Source organism: Neovison vison, chromosome 6 (genome assembly GCF_020171115.1).
Source record: "Neovison vison isolate M4711 chromosome 6, ASM_NN_V1, whole genome shotgun sequence".
Taxonomy (NCBI): domain Eukaryota; kingdom Metazoa; phylum Chordata; class Mammalia; order Carnivora; family Mustelidae; genus Neogale; species Neogale vison.
The window spans coordinates 48318690-48338263 of record NC_058096.1 but is presented as its reverse complement, the minus strand read 5'-3'; the positions used below and the strand labels follow the sequence as shown (position 1 = coordinate 48338263).

The window sequence follows — 19574 nt, the reverse complement described above, 5'->3', positions numbered from 1 at the left end:
TCCATTGTGAATGTGTCTTCTGGAATAAGGTTGTAAAACATTAATGAATGGGGCTCATTATATATTTTAAAGTGTTGTCCAGTATTTAAAAGAATAGCAGCAGTAAGAGCAAGTAAGCTTTTAGCTGTCAATGATTTCTTTTCTTTTCTTTTTTTAAAAAAAGATTTATTTATTTATTTGACAGAGAGAGAAAGAGCAAGAGAGGGAATACAAGCAAGGGGGAGTGGGAGAGGGAGAAGCAGACTTCCCACTGGGCAGGGAGCCAGATGTGGGGCTCGATCTCAGAACCCTGGGATCATGAACTGAGCTGAAGGCAGATGCTTAGCAGCTGAGTTGCCCAGGCACCCCTGTCCTTGATTCTTAGAGTACTGAAATAGAAGCTTGTTGTATCATTCAATGAACTTATGAAGAATGTTTATTTTTCAAATCATGGAATAGGCAATATACAAAGGTAAAGGGAAAGAGTTAACAGGCTCAAACTCACTAGTCATCACAGAATTGCATATTACGATGATGAGGTAATACTTCACACACCCATTAGAATGATAGTGGTTAGAAAGAGGTATAATACTGACTCTTGTCAAGAATGTAGGGTGATCACTACGTTTGTATCTTTAGGGTAAATTCCCAGTAGTGCAATTGCTGGGTCATAGGGCAGTTCTATTTTCAACATTTTGAGGAACCTCCATGCTGTTTTCCAGAGTGGTTGCACCAGCTTGCATTCCCACCAACAGTGTAGGAGGGTTCCCCTTTCTCCGCATCCTCGCCAGCATCTGTCATTTCCTGACTTGTTGATTTTAGCCATTCTGACTGGTGTGAGGTGATATCTCATTGTGGTTTTGATTTGTATTTCCCTGATGCCGAGTGATATGGAGCACTTTTTCATGTGTCTGTTGGCCATCTGGATGTCTTCTTTGCAGAAACATCTATTCATGTCCTCTGCCCATTTCTTGATTGGATTATTTGTTCTTTGGGTGTTGAGTTTGCTAAGTTCTTTATAGATTTTGGACAGTAGTCCTTTATCTGATATGTCGTTTGCAAATATCTTCTCCCATTCTGTCAGTTGTCTTTTGATTTTGTTCACTGTTTCCTTTTCTGTGCAAAAGCTTTTGATCTTGATGAAATCCCAAAAGTTCATTTTTGTCTTTGCTTCCCTTGCCTTTGGCGATGTTCCTAGGAAGATGTTGCTGTGGCTGAGGTCGAAGAGGTTGCTGCCTGTGTTCTCCTCAAGGATTTTGATGGATTCCTTTCTCACATTGAGGTCCTTAATCCATTTTGAGTCTATTTTTGTGTGTGGTGTAAGGAAATGGTCCAATTTCATTTTTCTGCATGTGGCTGTCCAATTTTCCCAACACCATTTATTAAAGAGGCTGTCTTTTTTCCATTGGACATTCTTTCCTGCTTTGTCAAAGATTAGTTGACTATAGAGTTGATACAAACGTAGTGTTCCAAAGGGGCACGTGCACCCGAATGTTTATAGCAGCAATGTCCACAATAGCCAAACTATGGAAAGAACCTAGATGTCCATCAACAGATGAATGGATCAAGAAGATGTGGTATATATACACAATGGAATACTATGCAGCCATCAAAAGAAACGAAATCTTGCCATTTGCGACAACATGGATGGAACTAGAGCGTATCATGCTTAGCGAAATAAGTAAAGCGGAGAAAGACAACTATCATATGATCTCCCTGATATGAGGAAGTGGTGATGCAACATGGGGGCTTAAGTGGGTAGGAGAAGAATCCATGAAACAAGATGGGATAGGGAGGGAGACAAACCATAAGTGACTCTTAATCTCATGAAACAAACTGTGGGTTGCTGGGGGGAGGGGGGTTGGGAGAAGGGGGGTAGGGTTATGGACATTGGGGAGGGTATGTGCTTTTGGGTAAACTGGAAGGGGAGGTGAACCATGAGAGACTATGGACTCTGAAAAACAATCTGAGGGGTTTGAAGTGGCGGGGGGGTGGGAGGTTGGGGTACCAGGTGGTGGGTATTATAGAGGGCACAGCTTGCATGGAGCACTGGGTGTGGTGAAAAAATAATGAATACTGTTTTTCTGAAAATAAATAAATTGGAAAAAAAAAAAGGAATGTAGGGTGATAAGCCTCTTGTGAAATGTAGGTGGAGGGGCACCTGGGTGGCTCAGTGGGTTAAAGCCCTGCCTTCGGCTCAGGTCATGATCCCAGGGTCTTGGGATCAAGCCCCACATCGGGCTCTCTGTTCAGCAAGGAGCCTGCTTCCCTTTCTCTCTCTCTGCCTACCTGTGCTCTCTGTCAAATAAATAAATAAAAATCCAAAAAAAAAAAAAAAGGAGATGTAGGTGGAGGTGTAAACTGGTAATAGCTATTCTGGAAAGTAGTCAAATTAAGTTGTATTTACTCTATGACCCATGATTACATTCCTGAGTAAATAATTGAAAGAAATTCTTATATGGTCTATAAAGAGATAAACGAGTATATTTATCCTATTATTATTTGTGATAGGGGGGAGCAGGAAGCAACCTAGGTGTCCGTATCTGAGAAAATGGATGACCAATAGGTGATAGATAAAATCACTGGCATACTGTTTAGCATTAAGAAGCAAGGAACTTGATGTGCATTAAGCCATATAGGCATGTCTCAAAAAAGTGCTCAGAGAGGAAAGAGACAGAATGAGAAGTTCAGCACATTGTTTAGATAAATTGTAAAGTGTACACACATACAACAACATGACATTTTACAAGCATATATACATATTTAAAAGCATGTATTAACACATTAGAGTGAATGCTCTGGGGAAAGTAAAGAGGAGTGTGAACTAAAGAAGGGTGGGAATAATGCATCAAAATACAACACAACACCAGAGTAAAAGGCAATATAACACTAAAATAAAATATAAGGGCCTTGCTCAACCAAGGTCTAGTAATTATGTAGTATTATTAACTCTGCACCTGAGATGTATAAAAAAAAACAGGATCATATTTATTATTCTAATTCTTTCTATAAGAAAAAGGTTTTCTATGAACACAGTTGAATGCTAGGGAGTAAACTATTACTAAATTTAAATTAATTTTAACATTAATATTGTGACCCAGCATATGTTACTCACATTATGTGAGTTAACAAACTTCAAAGATGTTGCTTCCTATACAGCTGTAGAGCCTTTGATGTTCTTAAAACTGTAATTTCCCAAGTCTGAATATGATCAGACTCACCTGGAGAGCTTTACAAAAGATACAGATTCCTAGGACAGACTCTTTTTGTTAGTAAGTCAGAATTCCTTAGGGGTGGGCCTGGGAATTTGCTTTTTAATTTTGGGATGATTCAGTTGCTGCTAGCCTACAGGCATTTAGTACTGATCTAAACCACACTGCAGCTCTCAGGAGTACAGCTGAGTTAACTCCAAGAAATTCCTGCCTCAAAACTAATTAAGTGCCCATGTGTATGACATTAACAATATATAGTGAACAATATTAATCGAAAAGACATGTTCCTGCCCTACAGACACAAATAACCTCAAATCAAAACCAACTTATTCTGTTCCATTGGTCTATGTGTCTGTTTTTGTGCCAGTACCATGCTGTCTTGATGATGACAGATGCTGGCGAGGATGCGGAGAAAGGGGAACCCTCCTACACTGTTGGTGGGAATGCAAGCCGGTGCAACCACTCTGGAAAACAGCATGGAGGTTCCTCAAAATGTTGAAAATAGAACTGCCCTATGACCCAGCAATTGCACTACTGGGAATTTACCCTAAAGATACAAACGTAGTGATCCAAAGGGGCACGTGCACCCGAATGTTTATAGCAGCAATGTCCACAATAGCCAAACTATGGAAAGAACCTAGATGTCCATCAACAGATGAATGGATCAAGAAGATGTGGTATATATACACAATGGAATACTATGCAGCCATCAAAAGAAACGAAATCTTGCCATTTGCGACAACATGGATGGAACTAGAGCGTATCATGCTCAGCAAAATAAGTCAAGCGGAGAAGGACAACTATCATATGATCTCCCTGATATGAGGAAGTGGTGATGCAACATGGGGGCTTAAGTGGGTAGAAGAAGAATAAATGAAACAAGATGGGATAGGGAGGGAGACAAACCATAAGTGACTCTTAATCTCATGAAACAAACTGTGGGTTGCTGGGGGGAGGGGGGTTGGGAGAAGGGGGGTAGGGTTATGGACATTGGGGAGGGTATGTGCTTTTGGGTAAATTGGAAGGGGAGATGAACCATGAGAGACTATGGACTCTGAAAAACAATCTGAGGGGTTTGAAGTGGCGGGGGGGGTGGGAGGTTGGGGTACCAGGTGGTGGGTATTATAGAGGGCACAGCTTGCATGGAGCACTGGGTGTGGTGAAAAAATAATGAATACTGTTTTTCTGAAAATAAATAAATTGGAAAAAAAAACCAACTTAGACATTCAGCAAACTAATAGGAACAGTACCTCATTATCTATATTCACCTTACATTATATATATTCACCTTATATTTATGCTCCTGCCCCTGCCTGTTCCAAATAACCCAGAGTGTGTCCCTTCTCTTACTTACTGTGGACTTCCTCTCTGTCCTTGGTTTCATATGTAGCAAACTGGGCCTTCTCCTAAATGGTCTCTCGATGCTTTTATTCATTGTATCTCAGAATGGCCCAATTTCTTAACTGAAAATGAAAACCTGTTCTTTTTGTCTATAAAAGTATTTTTAACATATTTTAAACATTTTCCTTCCTTCCTAAACCAAGCCATGACCATACCTTCTTGTTTAACTATATAACTGAACTTTAATAGAGCAATAATATAATGTAAACTCACTCTGGAAATCCAATGACTTTAAAGGTTTCTTATGATCTCTGTATCTCTACAATGCTAGAAAATTAAGATTTATGATGTTCCATAAGTATACACAGCAGCAGCGATCCCACTATCTCACAAATCCTTCCTGAGTAGAAGGTGTACGCTAATAAAGAACTAGAAGGTTAAGCAACCACTGAGTCAAACTTCAGTTAAACTTTGAACAGAAGCTCTGTTATAACACTTTGTTCCTATGATACATCAGTCAGGACTTAGCTCTTCTCAAAGGAACTATGCCTGGACAGGAGTGGTTTCTAACTGTTAAAAAAAAAAAAAAAAAGTACAAGGAATATCCTTTTAGGGAATTTAAGGAGCGCATTTCCACAAGAGCAAGATCTGGAGTTTTAGACTCCTCTGGACTTTGTGAGTCTAAAACTCCAGATCTTGCTCTTTTGGGAAATGCACTCCTTAAAGTCCCTAAAGGAATTCCTTTTGGAAAAGAAACAGACAGGGGCATTCCTGTTTTCAAACTTAATGTACTTTTTTTTTTTTTAAAGCACATCACAAAGGAATTCTAAAAATTCAGGGAATGAGATGTTTTTCAGCTCCTTAAGCCTCTAGAAAGCATAAAGTTGTAATGGAAAAGGGAAATCAAGCTACCCTTGACTTTTTCCAACAGTAGTAATTAGATATCCCTAGTAATCTATAAAAAGCTCATCTGAAAGAGTGATACCCAAACCTTGTGTGGTTTGATTTTGTAACAACATCTCTTTACTCTCTGCCCCAAAGAGTTAGAGGATGTATCCGAGTTTTCAAATTAATTAAAATCAGTTGTTTTAAGAATTTTGCAATATTTTTAACTTAATTATAAATATTCTAAGGCAGTAGATCTCGAACAAGAGTAGGTTTAAGAATCACTTGGAGTGAGGTGTCAGCTTTGCTAAAAATGTGTAATTTTATTCCTATCTTTAGATAGTTTGCTTGAAGAAGTCTGGCCTGAGACTCAAAACACTACCATAAAAACAAAACTATAACTAGAAATCTGTGATAAGGACAACAAAACTAAGAAGCTTATTAAAGCTAAAGTTGGGCACCTGGTGGCTCAGTTGATTGAGTGTCTGATTCTTGGCTTCAACTCAGGTCATGACCTCAATGGTCCTGACACTGAGTCGGGCATTGAGCCCCTGACCGGTCATTGGGCTCTCTGCTTAGCATGGAGCCTGCTGGAGACTCTTTCCCTCTCCCCTCCTCTCCCAACTTGAGTGTGCACACTCTTTTTCTCAAATAAATAGATAAATCTTTAAAAAAAAAAAAAAAGCTAAAGTTTTTGTCTATAAAGGGTGAGTAAACTATGTTTCATATCTATACTTTTAATGCGTGCTTTATTTTTATTTTAATTTAACTTCTATCTTCAACTAGGGATTCTTACTCCTTGAAGAATGCTAAAACGATGCACACTCAACAATTAGCTTTTTTAAAAAAATTAAATTACAAATCTTTCTTTAGACTGAACAGATACCATTTAGCATCTTAATGAAGAAATCATTCAAAAGTTACAACTATGAGGTTGAGGAACGGAGTATTAGCGCATGAAAATACACTGATTCTCTGACGGAGATACCTAGCCATAACATACATAGTGTAGGAAAGAAAACCCCTTTTTGCTCCTCCTCATCAGGAAAGTTGATAGCAATAACAATGAGTTCTGCTAAATGACTAACTTCAGAACAGTAAGGGGAAAAAAAGGAGGGAAAAAAACCAAACAAGTCTGGCTGTACCTGGTAGGTTTAGTTCTTCTAATTCAATCACTGAACGATTACTGCTGTAATAGTCCTTCATCAGTTTCTGTAGGTCTTCAGGTGTCCCTGGTTTTGGCTCTGATTTTGCAAGAACATCTGTAATTTTCTTCTAAGACATGAGAAGAAAGGAAAAAAAACCCAGGAAGATAGATTTTAGAATGATGTTAGCTTAGAATAGCTAAGAATCCTCTGGTACTTAAACTGCACACAGATTTTGGTGATAACTGAGTATGCATGTGAGTTCTAATAGATACACTCGAAAAAACTTGAATACTTTTTGGACACAACTACCGCTTTGAAAAATGAATGGGATATCTAAAAGTCTCTTTGTAACTCTTGGTCTATGGCTTCTAGGAGAACTGAAATTTCTGTAGGAGTTTCCATTAATAGGGCATTATTTTCTGTTAAAAGTCAATTAATCTTGTTGCTGTGGAAACCTCTCTTTAATCCTTCAAAGATTTTTATTCCCCAGAGTAGAATTTTGAGAATTTTTTACCTAACTTGGTTTTTAAGGCATCGAGTCTCACTTTGGGTTTCTTGGATTAAGGTAAAACCTGCAGGAGTAATCTGAGCATTGAAGCCCACTGCAAAGGACTGTAGACTCTTGACTGTCGAGTCTTGGGAGAGAGTCTTGAAGTGGCCCCATGGAAAGCAGAACAGGAATAACTTTACAGCATTTATTTTGATTTGAATTTACTTGTGCAGCATTTATTGAGTGCCTGCAATGTAGTAGGAGCACACCACTGTTCAGTTAATTTTTACCACAAACTTCTCATTTCCTTCTAATGTTTCGCCAAAGATCCACAAAGAGCCACTCCCTACCCCGACCTTTTCACCTCTTTTCACAATATCCTCATTTCTTTCTTTTTTTTTTTTTAAATATTTTTTATTTATTTATTTGAGAGAGAGAGAGTGAGAGAGAGAGAGCATGAGAGGGGAGAAGGTCAGAGGGACAAGCAGACTCCCAATGGAGCTGGGAGTCCGATGTGGGACTCGATCCCGGGACTCCGGGATCATGACCTGAGCCAAAGGCAGTCGCTTAAGCAACTGAGCCACCCAGGCGCCCCAATATCCTCATTTCTATACTGCTGCCAAGAATAATCAAAGTTCTGTCAAATGAATTGACTTTTAAAATATGTCATCAGTAGGCACAGTTTAGTATGACCTCAGCCAAGGCTAAAACTATCTAGCAAGAGTTTTGACCTTGAGCCACCAAGAACTTAACACTCCTGAAGGCCATTAGTGTGCAAACTATCAAAGAGAAGTTAAAGTAACTTCTTTAAGGACTTGCCAAACCTCAGCCAATTTGGCATCTCCCATCTTTCTATTTGGCCATTTGTGAGCAAAGAAAACATATGCACACATACTCTGAACTTTCTAAAAGCTTGCTGTTAAGTAATTGGTTTGAATCCATCTTTTTTACTCTAATCCCAATCATATTTCCTCTGCTGAATTCAACAGTAGACCCTGTTGGCAGGGAGAGAATTACACTGGTGTTTTCACAACTGTGGTGGAAGGTCAAAGCAAACCACACGTTCTCCAAGGTTGAGCCATAAGAAAGTCTGTACAGGAGCAAAAGAGTCTTCCATGCACTCATAGGGAAGTATTAAAATGTAAGGGGAGACTTTTGCTTTAAATTATGGTTCCAAATTATGGTCATAAATGCCATATACTATGGTCATCTGGTTATTATTTTCTTTTTATTAATACTTTAAGTATAAGGTTTAAAAAACTGAAATGGATATGAAAAGAAAGTTGGTAAATTTCTTTCCAGCAGAGCCAGAAGGGCCACAGGGCAGGGCACCTTTGGGATCCTTTTAGAATTAGAAATCCATGTCTTCTAACGACAATGAAAACAAAGGTGGATAACAAAGATGTCTGGTGCCCCACAAGATTGAAATAGGAATCAGAAGAATTTATTTTTAGCTCCAACAGAAACACTTAATACTTGTGACCTTAGGAAAGTCACCAAGCCTCACTGAATCTTACAACCTGTAAAGTGGGAATTGTAGCAACTGCCTTATCAAAGTACACTATATAGAAATGTGAGGTAGATCACCTGCGGTTGTAAGAAAATTGTAAGAAAATATGAATAATACCTTTCTCCTCTTCCTTGTCTTGGTGGCATCTTCTTTTGTTTCCTTTGGTTGTATCAAGAAACATTCTTTAGGCTGTAAAGAGATACAGATGAGGAAATTTTCATCTTAGCATGATGACAGGTCAACTAATGGTAGAAACCCCAGAGTACCTAGGCCATACAGGTATTCTTCGTAGTGTCTTGGTAATATTGTACAGACAGTGATGCTGGAAGACCAACAGGCTCTTAGGCAGGGGCTGGGACGAGGGAATCAAAAAGTGCCAATGAAAAATCAGAAAGTTCCAATGACTTGAGACTGGAAATACCTTTGAAAAAAGGTGAAAATGTGTGAGTGAGTGTATATGTGTGTTTGAAGTGGTGGTGCAGGGTATTAAAGATTGAAGACAGTGGCCAGGTTTATAAAATACAGGCAGAGTAGATGTGATTAAAATTAAGATGTGGTAAGAAAGTCTTCGACTAGAGTGACTGGCATTTGCCATGATCTAGCAATGTGTGAGCTTGTATTTACAAGTCATTGGTTTACTATTTTGTTATTCATTCCTTTCCTCTTTCATTAAGCATTGAAAAACTGAAACTAAAAAATTACTTACATTTTTATAAAACCAGCTGCACCAAATGCCTTATCTATAGGACTATAAAATGATGTTTCTGCTGATGGTCTGATAAAAGTCTCAGCACAATGGCATTTTGAGTAATCAGTTTTGCCTGTTGCCTTGACCCCTGAGTACCCTATATAGTTTAATGCTATTTTTACCCTGAGTTTTTTTTTTTAATGTAGAAAAACAGGAGATTTGGATTAAGACCTTGATTTATAAAATAGAATGCCTCAGATTCCTTATTTATTAATCATACGCAAGAATATAAAATGTTTCCTGTGCTGGCTCTTTTATGCAACATTTTCAAACAAGTTGCCAAGTAAGATATAAAATATGAGTGAAAACTTATTCTCAGTTTTTCCTGGATTAAGTTTCCATCCCAACTAGAAAGTACTCAGTTTAAGCTGGTAAGCTACTAACTAAAACAATCTTGTCTCTGCTGGCTCTGTTTAAAGTGATTACAGATGAAGCTTTCTGTTAAAGTTTGCAGACAGCCTGTGATTAAGAATGCCTATGGTTTGAAGCCATATATGTGTGTGTGTGTGTGTGTGTGTGTGTATGTATATATATATATATATATATATATATATAATTTTTTCAAGACATGGGGACAAGACCAGCAGTTTCTAGACTCGGTTTCAGTTAGTAGAAAAGCAGATTCAAAGGTTCAGGATTAAAGTAACATGGGAATCTTGAAATTTTAGCTTCTTCTCAGTTAAAACAAAAACCTGCCAAAAGCAATTGCATCATAGCTAAAGAAAAGATATTATGACCTCTCTTATTTTGAAAGTTAAGCTGTCTTGTGGATGCAGATACATGCCAATTTGATGCTGGTACATGCCAATTAGAAACTGGGCCAAGGCCACTAATATGTCACAGAAGCTGCCAGATGGTCATAAGAGTCCAATTACAGGCCAGGCCAACATTCAGTTCATGCTTGTAAGGCAAAGGCCTGGATATGATTAGCAGATCCCTCAAGGCATACTGTAGTATCTTGTCACCAATATCAAGGTTTTTGGGAATTAGATGTAGAAACCTGTTCCATTTTGTTATTTAGCATTTAGGGTGCTCTCTAACAGTATGTTCAATGTGCAAAGTTGTATTTATGTTAGGTTTACAAAGCCAAATAATTCTAACATGACATAAATTAAATCTGGAAATGAGCTCTGTTATAGGGATATGGCCTGTCCAATTCTGGAAGAAAAAAATAAAACGTAATTCTGAATCATGCATAGGAAAAAAGAAACATACTTGATGAACTTGTTTTAGTTAAGATACTGCATGAGTTTAAAAGTTAGGTTCAAAATCTTAGATCATTCTAAAGGAAATACAGTATATTATTTGTTTTCTGAGAGCAGTTGCCTTACATGGTTAAGGGTGGATAATAACGAAGAAGCTAAGTTTATGGGGGCAATTTCAACAAAGGTGAGATGGCTTTATGAAAAATACAAAATCCATTTCATTAAAAAGTCCTAAATATAGCCATGTGCCTTACAAATACTGATGTTTACCTTCAGAGAGACTAGGTAAAAAGATATAGAAGACTCAGGCCAGGCTAGCTAACCATTTCTGGAAACCAATTTCAACAGTATTTCTTTGACAGTTGATAAGAAATTTCTTTTTTTTTTTTTTTCAATTTTACTTTATTTTATTTCTTTTCAGTGTTCCAAAATTCATTGTTTTTCATTTCTCTTAATTTCTTTTCATGAAATCTAGGGATTTTTTAAAGCATACCTTAAATATGTAGTTTAAAAATTTAGAAATATATATGAAAAATTAATCTTTAAGTGAAGCATTTGAGGCATATTCTCAAATCCTTAAAGTGCCAAAAACTATATCCTTTAAGAATGATTCTTCTAGTTAAACATGGCAAATCAACTTCAAAAATGTCACTAAACTAAAAATGAAGGCAACTGAAAAAGGTATAAATGTATAAGGACCACACAATCAGGAGAGAACAATAGTAGTGCAGAGATTTCAACAACATTTTAGAAAATGGAAAATGATTGAAACTGGATGGAAGTGATTTAGCAGAAAGAAAGAGCTAGCACCTAGGTTTCTGGAGAGGTGGAAGCTAATAGTCGGTGAAGTTGTTTGACCTACTGGAGAAAGGGTTTAGTAGTTGGAGACACAAGGTACTACAGACAGTAAAGAGTTTTAAAAGAAGGACTTTGGTTGAAAGTTTATATTTAGAATGATTAGTCTTCTTCCCATCCCTCATTGGCTATATCTCCTGCCCAGGAAGCCAAGCAACTATCTGGTTAATGCTTGCTTTCATCTTGCTCTTCCTGGCAGCAGACAGAAGGTTTATTCTCTGGAAAGAACAAGAGGACCCAGAAATCTGGCAAAGGAAAGATAGGACAGAGGTTGAGACTCACTTCCTTTTCCTAGGCAAATTTCAAATGTCATGAGCCAGGCTTATTTATTGCATGCAGGAGCCTACTGAATTTTTCTCTGGAAAAATAAAATGGACTAAGAGAGATACTACAAGAGAGTGACATTTGGTGGGCATAGTAAATACAGCTTGCTATCCTAGTACTCTGCTATTAAGTTCACTAATCAACAAGTGTCACACATGCACAAAATATTCCATCAGCTTTTTAGTGTCTCTTTTTAATATGAATCGACAGCTAAGTGTCCACCATGAGAGCAAATAAACAACAAAAAGATAAAAAGTTCAAAACAATTATAATCAATATTCTCAAACAGATAAGGGAAGAATTTCAGCCATGAGACAAAAAAGAAAACAAGAAAAATTGGAATAAAAATGTAGGAGGAAGGCTTGAAGATAGAGGAAATCTCTCCAAAAGATGAAAAATGTAAGAATATTAGATAGTAAATCAGCCCAAGAGATTCAACATCCCAATAAAAGGTATTATAGAAAGAGGGACCATAAAAAACACTGGGAAAGGAGTGATAAAAGAAATAACAGGGGTGCCTGGGTGGCTCAGTGGGTTAAAGCCTCTGCCTTCGGCTCGGGTCGTGATCCCGGGGTACTGGGATCGAGCCCCGCGTCGGTCTCTCTGCTCAGCGGGGAGCCTGCTTCCTCCTCTCTCTCTGCCTGCCTCTCTGCCTACTTGTGATCTCTGTCTGTCAAATAAATAAATAAAATCTTAAAAAAAAAAAGAAATAACAAAAGAAAAACTTTCCAGAACTGAAGGAAACTTTCTAGAATATGAAACTCTAAACTGCATGCCCATTATGTATACAATATAATGAATATTAAAAATATCCACACTGAGGAGCATCACTGTGAAATTTCATATCATGGACAAACAAAAAAGACTAAAAATTTCTGAAAAGAAAAACAATAACTTACAAAATACAAAGAGTCCAGAAACAGTATTGTGTTGGACCTTGCAGCAGCAATAACGCAAGTTAGGACTTAATAGAACAATGCCTTCAAAATTAGGAGTAAAATCTATTTGCAAATTAGACTTTTATACCCAGCCAGACTGTGAGTCAAGTTAAGAGTAAAATAAAGGTATTTTCAGGTATTTTAGGTCTCAAAAAATTGATTTCCCATCCATAGATAGTAAAGACTATATTCCAGCAAAATAAAGGGCTAAATCAAGAAAGAGTAAGATATGGGATTCAGCAAATAAGTAAACTAATACAGGAGTGTTGAAGGGACAGTAAAGAGAAATCTCAATTGGTCAACACACCAAGAGAATAACCAACTCAGAGTGGAAAAGGAGTACAGAGGCCTGCAGGGAACAGCAATGAGTGATCTATTTGAGCATATGGAAGATATTATTCATGGACATGTGGAAAAGATATTGGAATATACGGAAAGAATTAACAGTAGGAACACAACAAACTAGGCAAATGAAGAAATGAGGTAATTATTAATGCCATGAAAACAAAGAGTTGTATAAGAAAGGAGGAATGATTATAGCTTTCCCCCCATCAGCAGTGAACAGTAGTTTCATGATCATAATCATGAGATATTGACAACTGTTTTAATCAAAATGTGATATTGTGTTAGCAGGGGAATTAGCAGTTAGAGAGGGAATACAGGGTAGATGGGAGAGCTGTGTCCTCATATGCCACCTCAGGAAGTTAACAGATCATGTCAGGAGCTGATTAAAAAAAAAAGAAAGAAAAGAAAAAAAACCAGTACAAACTATATATTAGCAAATATGAAAAACAGCTAAAAGCTAAGGGTAGTTTCTTCTGAAGAAAGACTTAGCATGAGAGCAGGAAAGGCGATGCTGTTCTTTTATGAAAATGTTTTAATAGTGTTTGATTATCACTTTGGTAAAAAAAATTAAATTACCATTTTATAACAAAAACAAATATGTTCATTGTAAAAATAAAAAAAAATTAGAACTTTTTTTTTTAGTTTCTTTTGGGTTTAGTCAAAAATAATTTAGTACATACCCATCAAAATGTCTCAAATTAAAAGAGTGGTAATTCCAAATATTTACAAGGATATAAAGCAACCAAAACTATTATATGTGGATGGTGGGAGTACAAAAATGGTACACTGGTTTTGGAAAAAAGTCTATCAGTTTTTAGAAAACTAAACAAGACTCAGCAATTCTACCCCTATGCATTTACTCAAGAGAAATAAAAATGTCTGTTCACAAAAAGACCTGTATGTGAATGTTCATGGCAGATTTATTCATAATAGCTCCAAACAGAAGTAGCCTCAGGTATCCATCAATAGAATAATAGATAAACTGGGGAGTACTCATATAATTGAGTATTATGAAGTGTTATGAACTGAATTGTACCCCCCCCATTCATATTTTGAAGTCCCAACCCGCAATATGATTGTATTTGGAGACTGGGACTTTAAAGAGGTTGTAAAAGTTAAAGAAGGTCCTAAGTGTGGGGTCCTAATCCAATAGGACTGGTGTTTTTATATGAGGAGGAAGAGACACCAAGGAGATACACACAGCAGAAAGACCACGCAAGGACACAGTGAGAAACTGGCTATCTGTAAGCCAAGGAGAGAGGCCTTGGGAGGAACCAAACCTGTTGACACTTTGATCTCGGACTTCTAGTCTCCAGAACTGCGAGAAATAAATTTCTGTTGTTTAAGCTACCCAGTCTGTGGTATTTTGTTATGGCAGCCTGGACAGACTAATGTGCTCAGCAATGAAAAAAAAAAAAAAGAAAAAAAAAGAATCACTATACATCAACAGGATGAACCTAAAAAACACTACACTGAATAAAAGCCTTGAACAAAAGAGCATATCCTACATGATTTCATTTACATGACATCAGAACAGTGGTTGGCTCTGGCGCATGGAGTCTGGAATAGCGATTTGGAAGTGGCATGAAAAGATTTTGGGGTGACGGTAATGTTCTTTAAACTGTGGGGGTTTGTGTTACATTTTTTTTTTTTTACTTTTACAAGGTTTATTTGTTATTTTACAATATTTTAAAAAAATTATTTATTTATTTTCAGCATAACAGTATTCATTATTTTTTCACCACACCCAGTGCTCCATGCAATCTGTGCCCTCTATAATACCCACCACCTGGTACACCAACCTCCCACCCCCCTCCCCGCCACTTCAAACCCCTCAGATTGTTTTTCAGAGTCCATAGTCTCTCATGGTTCACCTCCCCTTCCAATTTCCCCCAACTCCCTTCTCCTCTCTAAATTTTATCAATTTGTCAAAACTCTGTGAATGGTACCTTTGACATTTATGCATTTGATTGCATATCAACTTCACCTCGAAAGGAAAAAGGAAAATCTTTAAATACTGAACTTCGCTTAATGATATACATGCTGAAGTGTCTGGGAGGAGTGTACTGATTTTGCCAATTATTTTGAAATGTGGCAAAAATAAGGTGATTGATGGATGAATAGTGTTTCTGAACACACTGTAAAATTTTGGACTTTGAGGACATTGAGGGTGAGGGCCTGCAGAAAGTAAGGAAAATCTTATCAGAAACTGGGGGTAAGAGAATCTTTGTTATGTGGGTGGTACAAAGTTTAGCAATACTGTTGTCTGCAGGCATGTGGAAAATAGAAAATGTGTCTAATGTTATGGGTAATCCAATGAAGGAGATTCAAATAGTGTTGAGGGTGTCACCAACTTTCTTCTATGACTTACAGTAAAATGGAAAAGGAAGAAGTTAAACTGAAAAAAGGACTATCAAAGAAGTCAAGGTATATGCGTGCAAATCCATCAACACCTCAGAAAGAACAAAGGTGGTACCTCAGAGTACTATTCAGTCACATAAGAGCTCTTTAAAGAAATTAAAAGTGTGTCTCACAGATTCTCTCAAACATGCCCTAGGAAGCTTAAGAAGTACTGTTTCTCCATTATCTAAGCAGGCATCCATGGACGAGAAAACTTTATCTGGAAAAGATTTGTGGGGGTGACTTCTGCTCAATGGAGTAACCCCAACAAGAACCACAGAAGACCTACAAAATTCTTCAAGGTGTTATATATTCAGAAATACCTCTAGTTTGAGCTGAAAAGGTGAGAGATGAAATACAATGAGGAAAAGTCATCGAACCCTGAGAATTCTACTGTCAAGAAGCAGGCTGAAAGAACTGTTCATTGTAAATACAAGCTACGTCTCATTAAAAAAAAAAAAAAGAAGAAGAATGACTCAGAGGGCAACATAAGGAACCCAAAAGCAGAGCTGAGAACCATGAAACGACCTCAGGAACCTGGGCCTTAACACTTAATAAAGAAACTCCCAACATTTTCAAATGCTGTAGGACGAATGACTCCTTATGCCAATTACTTGAGTAGAATTGTCTCTAAAAGTTAGTCTATGCTTGTATTTGTTTTCCAGGCTGAGAAGAAATGTACTCAAGGAGCTATACTTAAGGAACTAAAACTGAGGACCCTCAAATGCCCCTGAACCTGATTAGACAATGAAATTTTAAGCACAGAGCTCGTGCTGTAAAGGGAAGGGACTTCTGCTTTCCTTGGGAGGGGTGAATATATTATGCATATGGGAGGGATATAAATTCCTGGGGGCCAGAGGGCAGACCAAGGAAGCTAGATTCTAGAATAGTTACCAATGATCTCCAGGTATTCATTCTCACCTTTTGAATTACTGACTCGATTCCTTTTTTTTTTTTTTTAAGGATTTATTTATTTATTTGAGAGAGGCAAAGAGAGAGAGAGAGGAAAGGGTGGAGGGAGAGGAAGAGAGAAACTTAAGCAGATGCTATGCTGAGCGTGGAGCCTGTTGCAGGCCTTGATTTCAGACCCTGAGATCAAGACCTGGCTGAAACCAAGAGTTGGATGCTTAACTGACTGAGTCACCCAGGTGTCCCAAGAATAATCTTAAAGATGAAGAGTGGGAGAAATATGAAATTATCAGTGCTCAAATAAATTAATATTAAGAAAATATAATTGTTGAGAAAGGTGACTAAAGAGGGAAAAGAATAAGTACTCTTACTGAGGAGTCCTTTATGATCTGAGGAGCTAAGAAAAAGGCTACCTTAAAAAAAAGATGCCCAGTGTGGTCTCTGAGGGAGAGAGGATGGGTCACGGAACCATGGCTATTGACCTCATGGAGCCATCAATGAAAAGTCACAAAATCCCTCGTAAGGAATTATATTCTGGGAATCATAATTACAAAGTCACTAGGGTTGGCTCTGAAGTGACTGATGTTGAGGAGGGAAGAGGGTGATGCAATCTCTAGAAGTAGGGAATTCATCATCTTTTTGGAAGCAATATCTGGAAAAAAAGAAGAATTGGCAAATCTTTATACTTACATTATTAAGGAGGCCAAAGATGATTATTTAGATGTGAAATGGTTGCTAGAGATGATGTAGTCGTATGGGTAAAAAACTTTTATAAAGTTATAAATTTGCTGCTTGAAAATGCTGAACAGATGAGAGGCATGGACTCAGTAATAGAAATGTGAGGCCCAGCTATGGCAAAAGAGGGAACTAGATCTAACCCAATATATATACTTACCTGTTGATATTTAAGACTAAATGCATATTATATTAGGTGGCATAATGCCAGGAAGTTCCTATACAAGTATAAAAAACCCCTTATAGAACAGCAAAGCAGGGCACCTGCATAGCTCAGTTGGCTAAGTGTCTGCCTTTGGCTCAGGTCATGATCCCAGAGTCCTGGGATCAAGCCCCCATACTAGGCTCTGCACTCAGTGGGGAGTCTGCTTCTCCTTCTTCCTCTGCATGCCCCCTCCTCACTTGTGCATGCACTCTTTCTCTCAAGTAAATAAATAAAATCTTTAAAAAAACAAGGACGAGTAAAACAATGAAACAAATTTGAAAAAAATTCAAAACTTAAATATAGCACAAAATAATTTCTCTTTTCTTTTGAGCCAGGGAAAAAATATAATGTTACCATTAAAAAACAAATACTCTGTTACATCTGTCAAATGAATCAAGTGGCTAGCACTGTGCTAGGTACTACAGGGAAAACAAAAGAAGCCCTTGCCCGCCAGTCACTTATGAACAAGTTGATACTCAAGCTCTGTGTATGTAAACAACTCTAGAAGGATTCGCAAGGTCAGCCTGCCAATAAGAAGGTCATCCTTGGGGTGGTCAGATGATTTCCAGGGGAGAAGAGTAGCTGGAGAGAGAGAGGATGCAAAAGGGCTGTTTGGGCAGTCAAGGGCAGTGGAAGAGAGATCCCAGCTCAATCAAGGGTGGGGGGGTTGGAAGAAGGACACTGGGTCACCAGAGTCTAAGAAACTCCTGTGGGTAGTAGGTGGCTTACAAGTGGAGACACAAAGGGCTGAGAAGGGAGGAGTGGTGAAAAAACTAGAATCCTGGTATAATCATCCAATCTTTCATTTCACAAATAATGCCAATTTAGGGTGAGATTCTGTGCTAGGTGCTGTGGAGATGCACAGTTAAACTCTGTCCTGGAGGTATACAGCCTGGTATGGGAACCAGGAGCTAGATGAAGAGCACTCATATGAGGCAGTGGGGAACAAGAAGATTTCACTGAGTTCTCTGGCTAGAGAAATTAGGACAGACTTGGAGAAAGGGGTTAGGGCATTTGGTCTACCTAAGACTTGGGTTCTTTAAAGTAATTTGGTAGTTAAGGACATTAGAGCGTGGTTAAAATGAGCACTACAATCTTAAACTTTTGTAATTTTTTTTTCTTGGTAGAAAATAGCAACAGCATGGGACCAAAAAAGCACATGAGGACATGTTGAATCCAATTTTCCTAAATTGAAAGAGAAGGGACAGGTGAAAAAGGGACAGGTGAAAAGCAGCAGCATCCTCAGCTCCTGGCTCACAGCCAGCCAAGTGGGACACGACTCCCAGAACCCATGTCTGTGAGCCTCAGATAATCTGTAAAACGGGGTACTCCCTACCTCACAGGGCATAAGGTATTCCCTACTTCATAGGATCATTTAAGTCATTGTGTCTTGCACAGTGCTTATGGAGAGTGCTCAGTAAATGGCATTTACTATTGTTCAAACATAAGTTGAAAAAGATAGGTGAATGCTCAAGAAATGGGGAATGTATTTCACTTTCTCCTCTCCCACTTTTCCCTCTTCTTCCTATGATTCTCTGACATTTATCTAACTTGATGGTTGTAAGAAAAGAAGAGCCAAGGAAGAAGGAGCTTAAAAAAGGTAAAATTTAGCAATGTGGACAAAAAGACCGTAAAAAGAAGTAAAGGCAGAGACTTGGGCAAATTTAATTTTTCTCTAGTGAGTCTTGAAAAAGTAAGGAACTAGAAAGAAGAAAATCAAGAAAGAAAGTAAGGAAAAAGAAAGCCCATGGGGGTCTAAAGAAAGATATTTGGAAACAAGTTCTGTAGGTAGGAACTACAGAGGCCAGAGTCAAAGAAGGCATGACTATGGCGTGGTCAGTAGGATAAGCAAAGGTAAAATTAAATTCCACATTGGTGAAATAAATCAAAAGGCTAAGGATGTTAACCTGTAGGCTTTCTGAAGGAATGGCTGAAATTAAAACTGAGGAGGGAGTCTGGGAAGATGGCAGAGTAAGAGGATCCTAAGCTCACCTCATTCCATGGATACACACCCAAATAGCAGCCACATCAGTGCAATGAATAAAGAAAATGACCCAGAGAAAGATTAAAATCACACCATCCACCTTTTCTGACTACAATGGTATGAAACCAGAAATCAATTACAAGAAAAAACACAAATACATGAAGCTTATGTAACATGCTACAAAACAATGAATGGGTAAACCAAGAAATCAAAAAGGAAATAAAAAAATAAAGGCAAACAAATGAAAATGACAACACAACAATTGGAAATCTTTGGGATGGAGCAAAACTATTGAAAAGGGAAGATTATAGCAATATAGGCCTTCCCTAATAAGGAAGAAAAATTCCAAATAAACAACCTA

The 19574-nt window shown here is 37.9% G+C and overlaps 1 protein-coding gene across 4 annotated transcripts in view; it reads right to left on the bottom strand.

Moving 5' to 3' along the window:
- Positions 1-19574, bottom strand: part of CMSS1 (cms1 ribosomal small subunit homolog) — a 389957-nt gene that overhangs the window by 13804 nt on the left and 356579 nt on the right. For all 4 annotated transcript variants that reach the window (XM_044251209.1, XM_044251210.1, XM_044251211.1 and 1 more), the window contains 2 exons: positions 8683-8754; positions 6563-6692 (listed from right to left, as the gene is read on the bottom strand). In XM_044251209.1, the coding sequence (XP_044107144.1) occupies positions 6563-6692; positions 8683-8754 (202 nt within the window). The remainder of the gene's footprint in view (positions 1-6562; positions 6693-8682; positions 8755-19574) is intronic.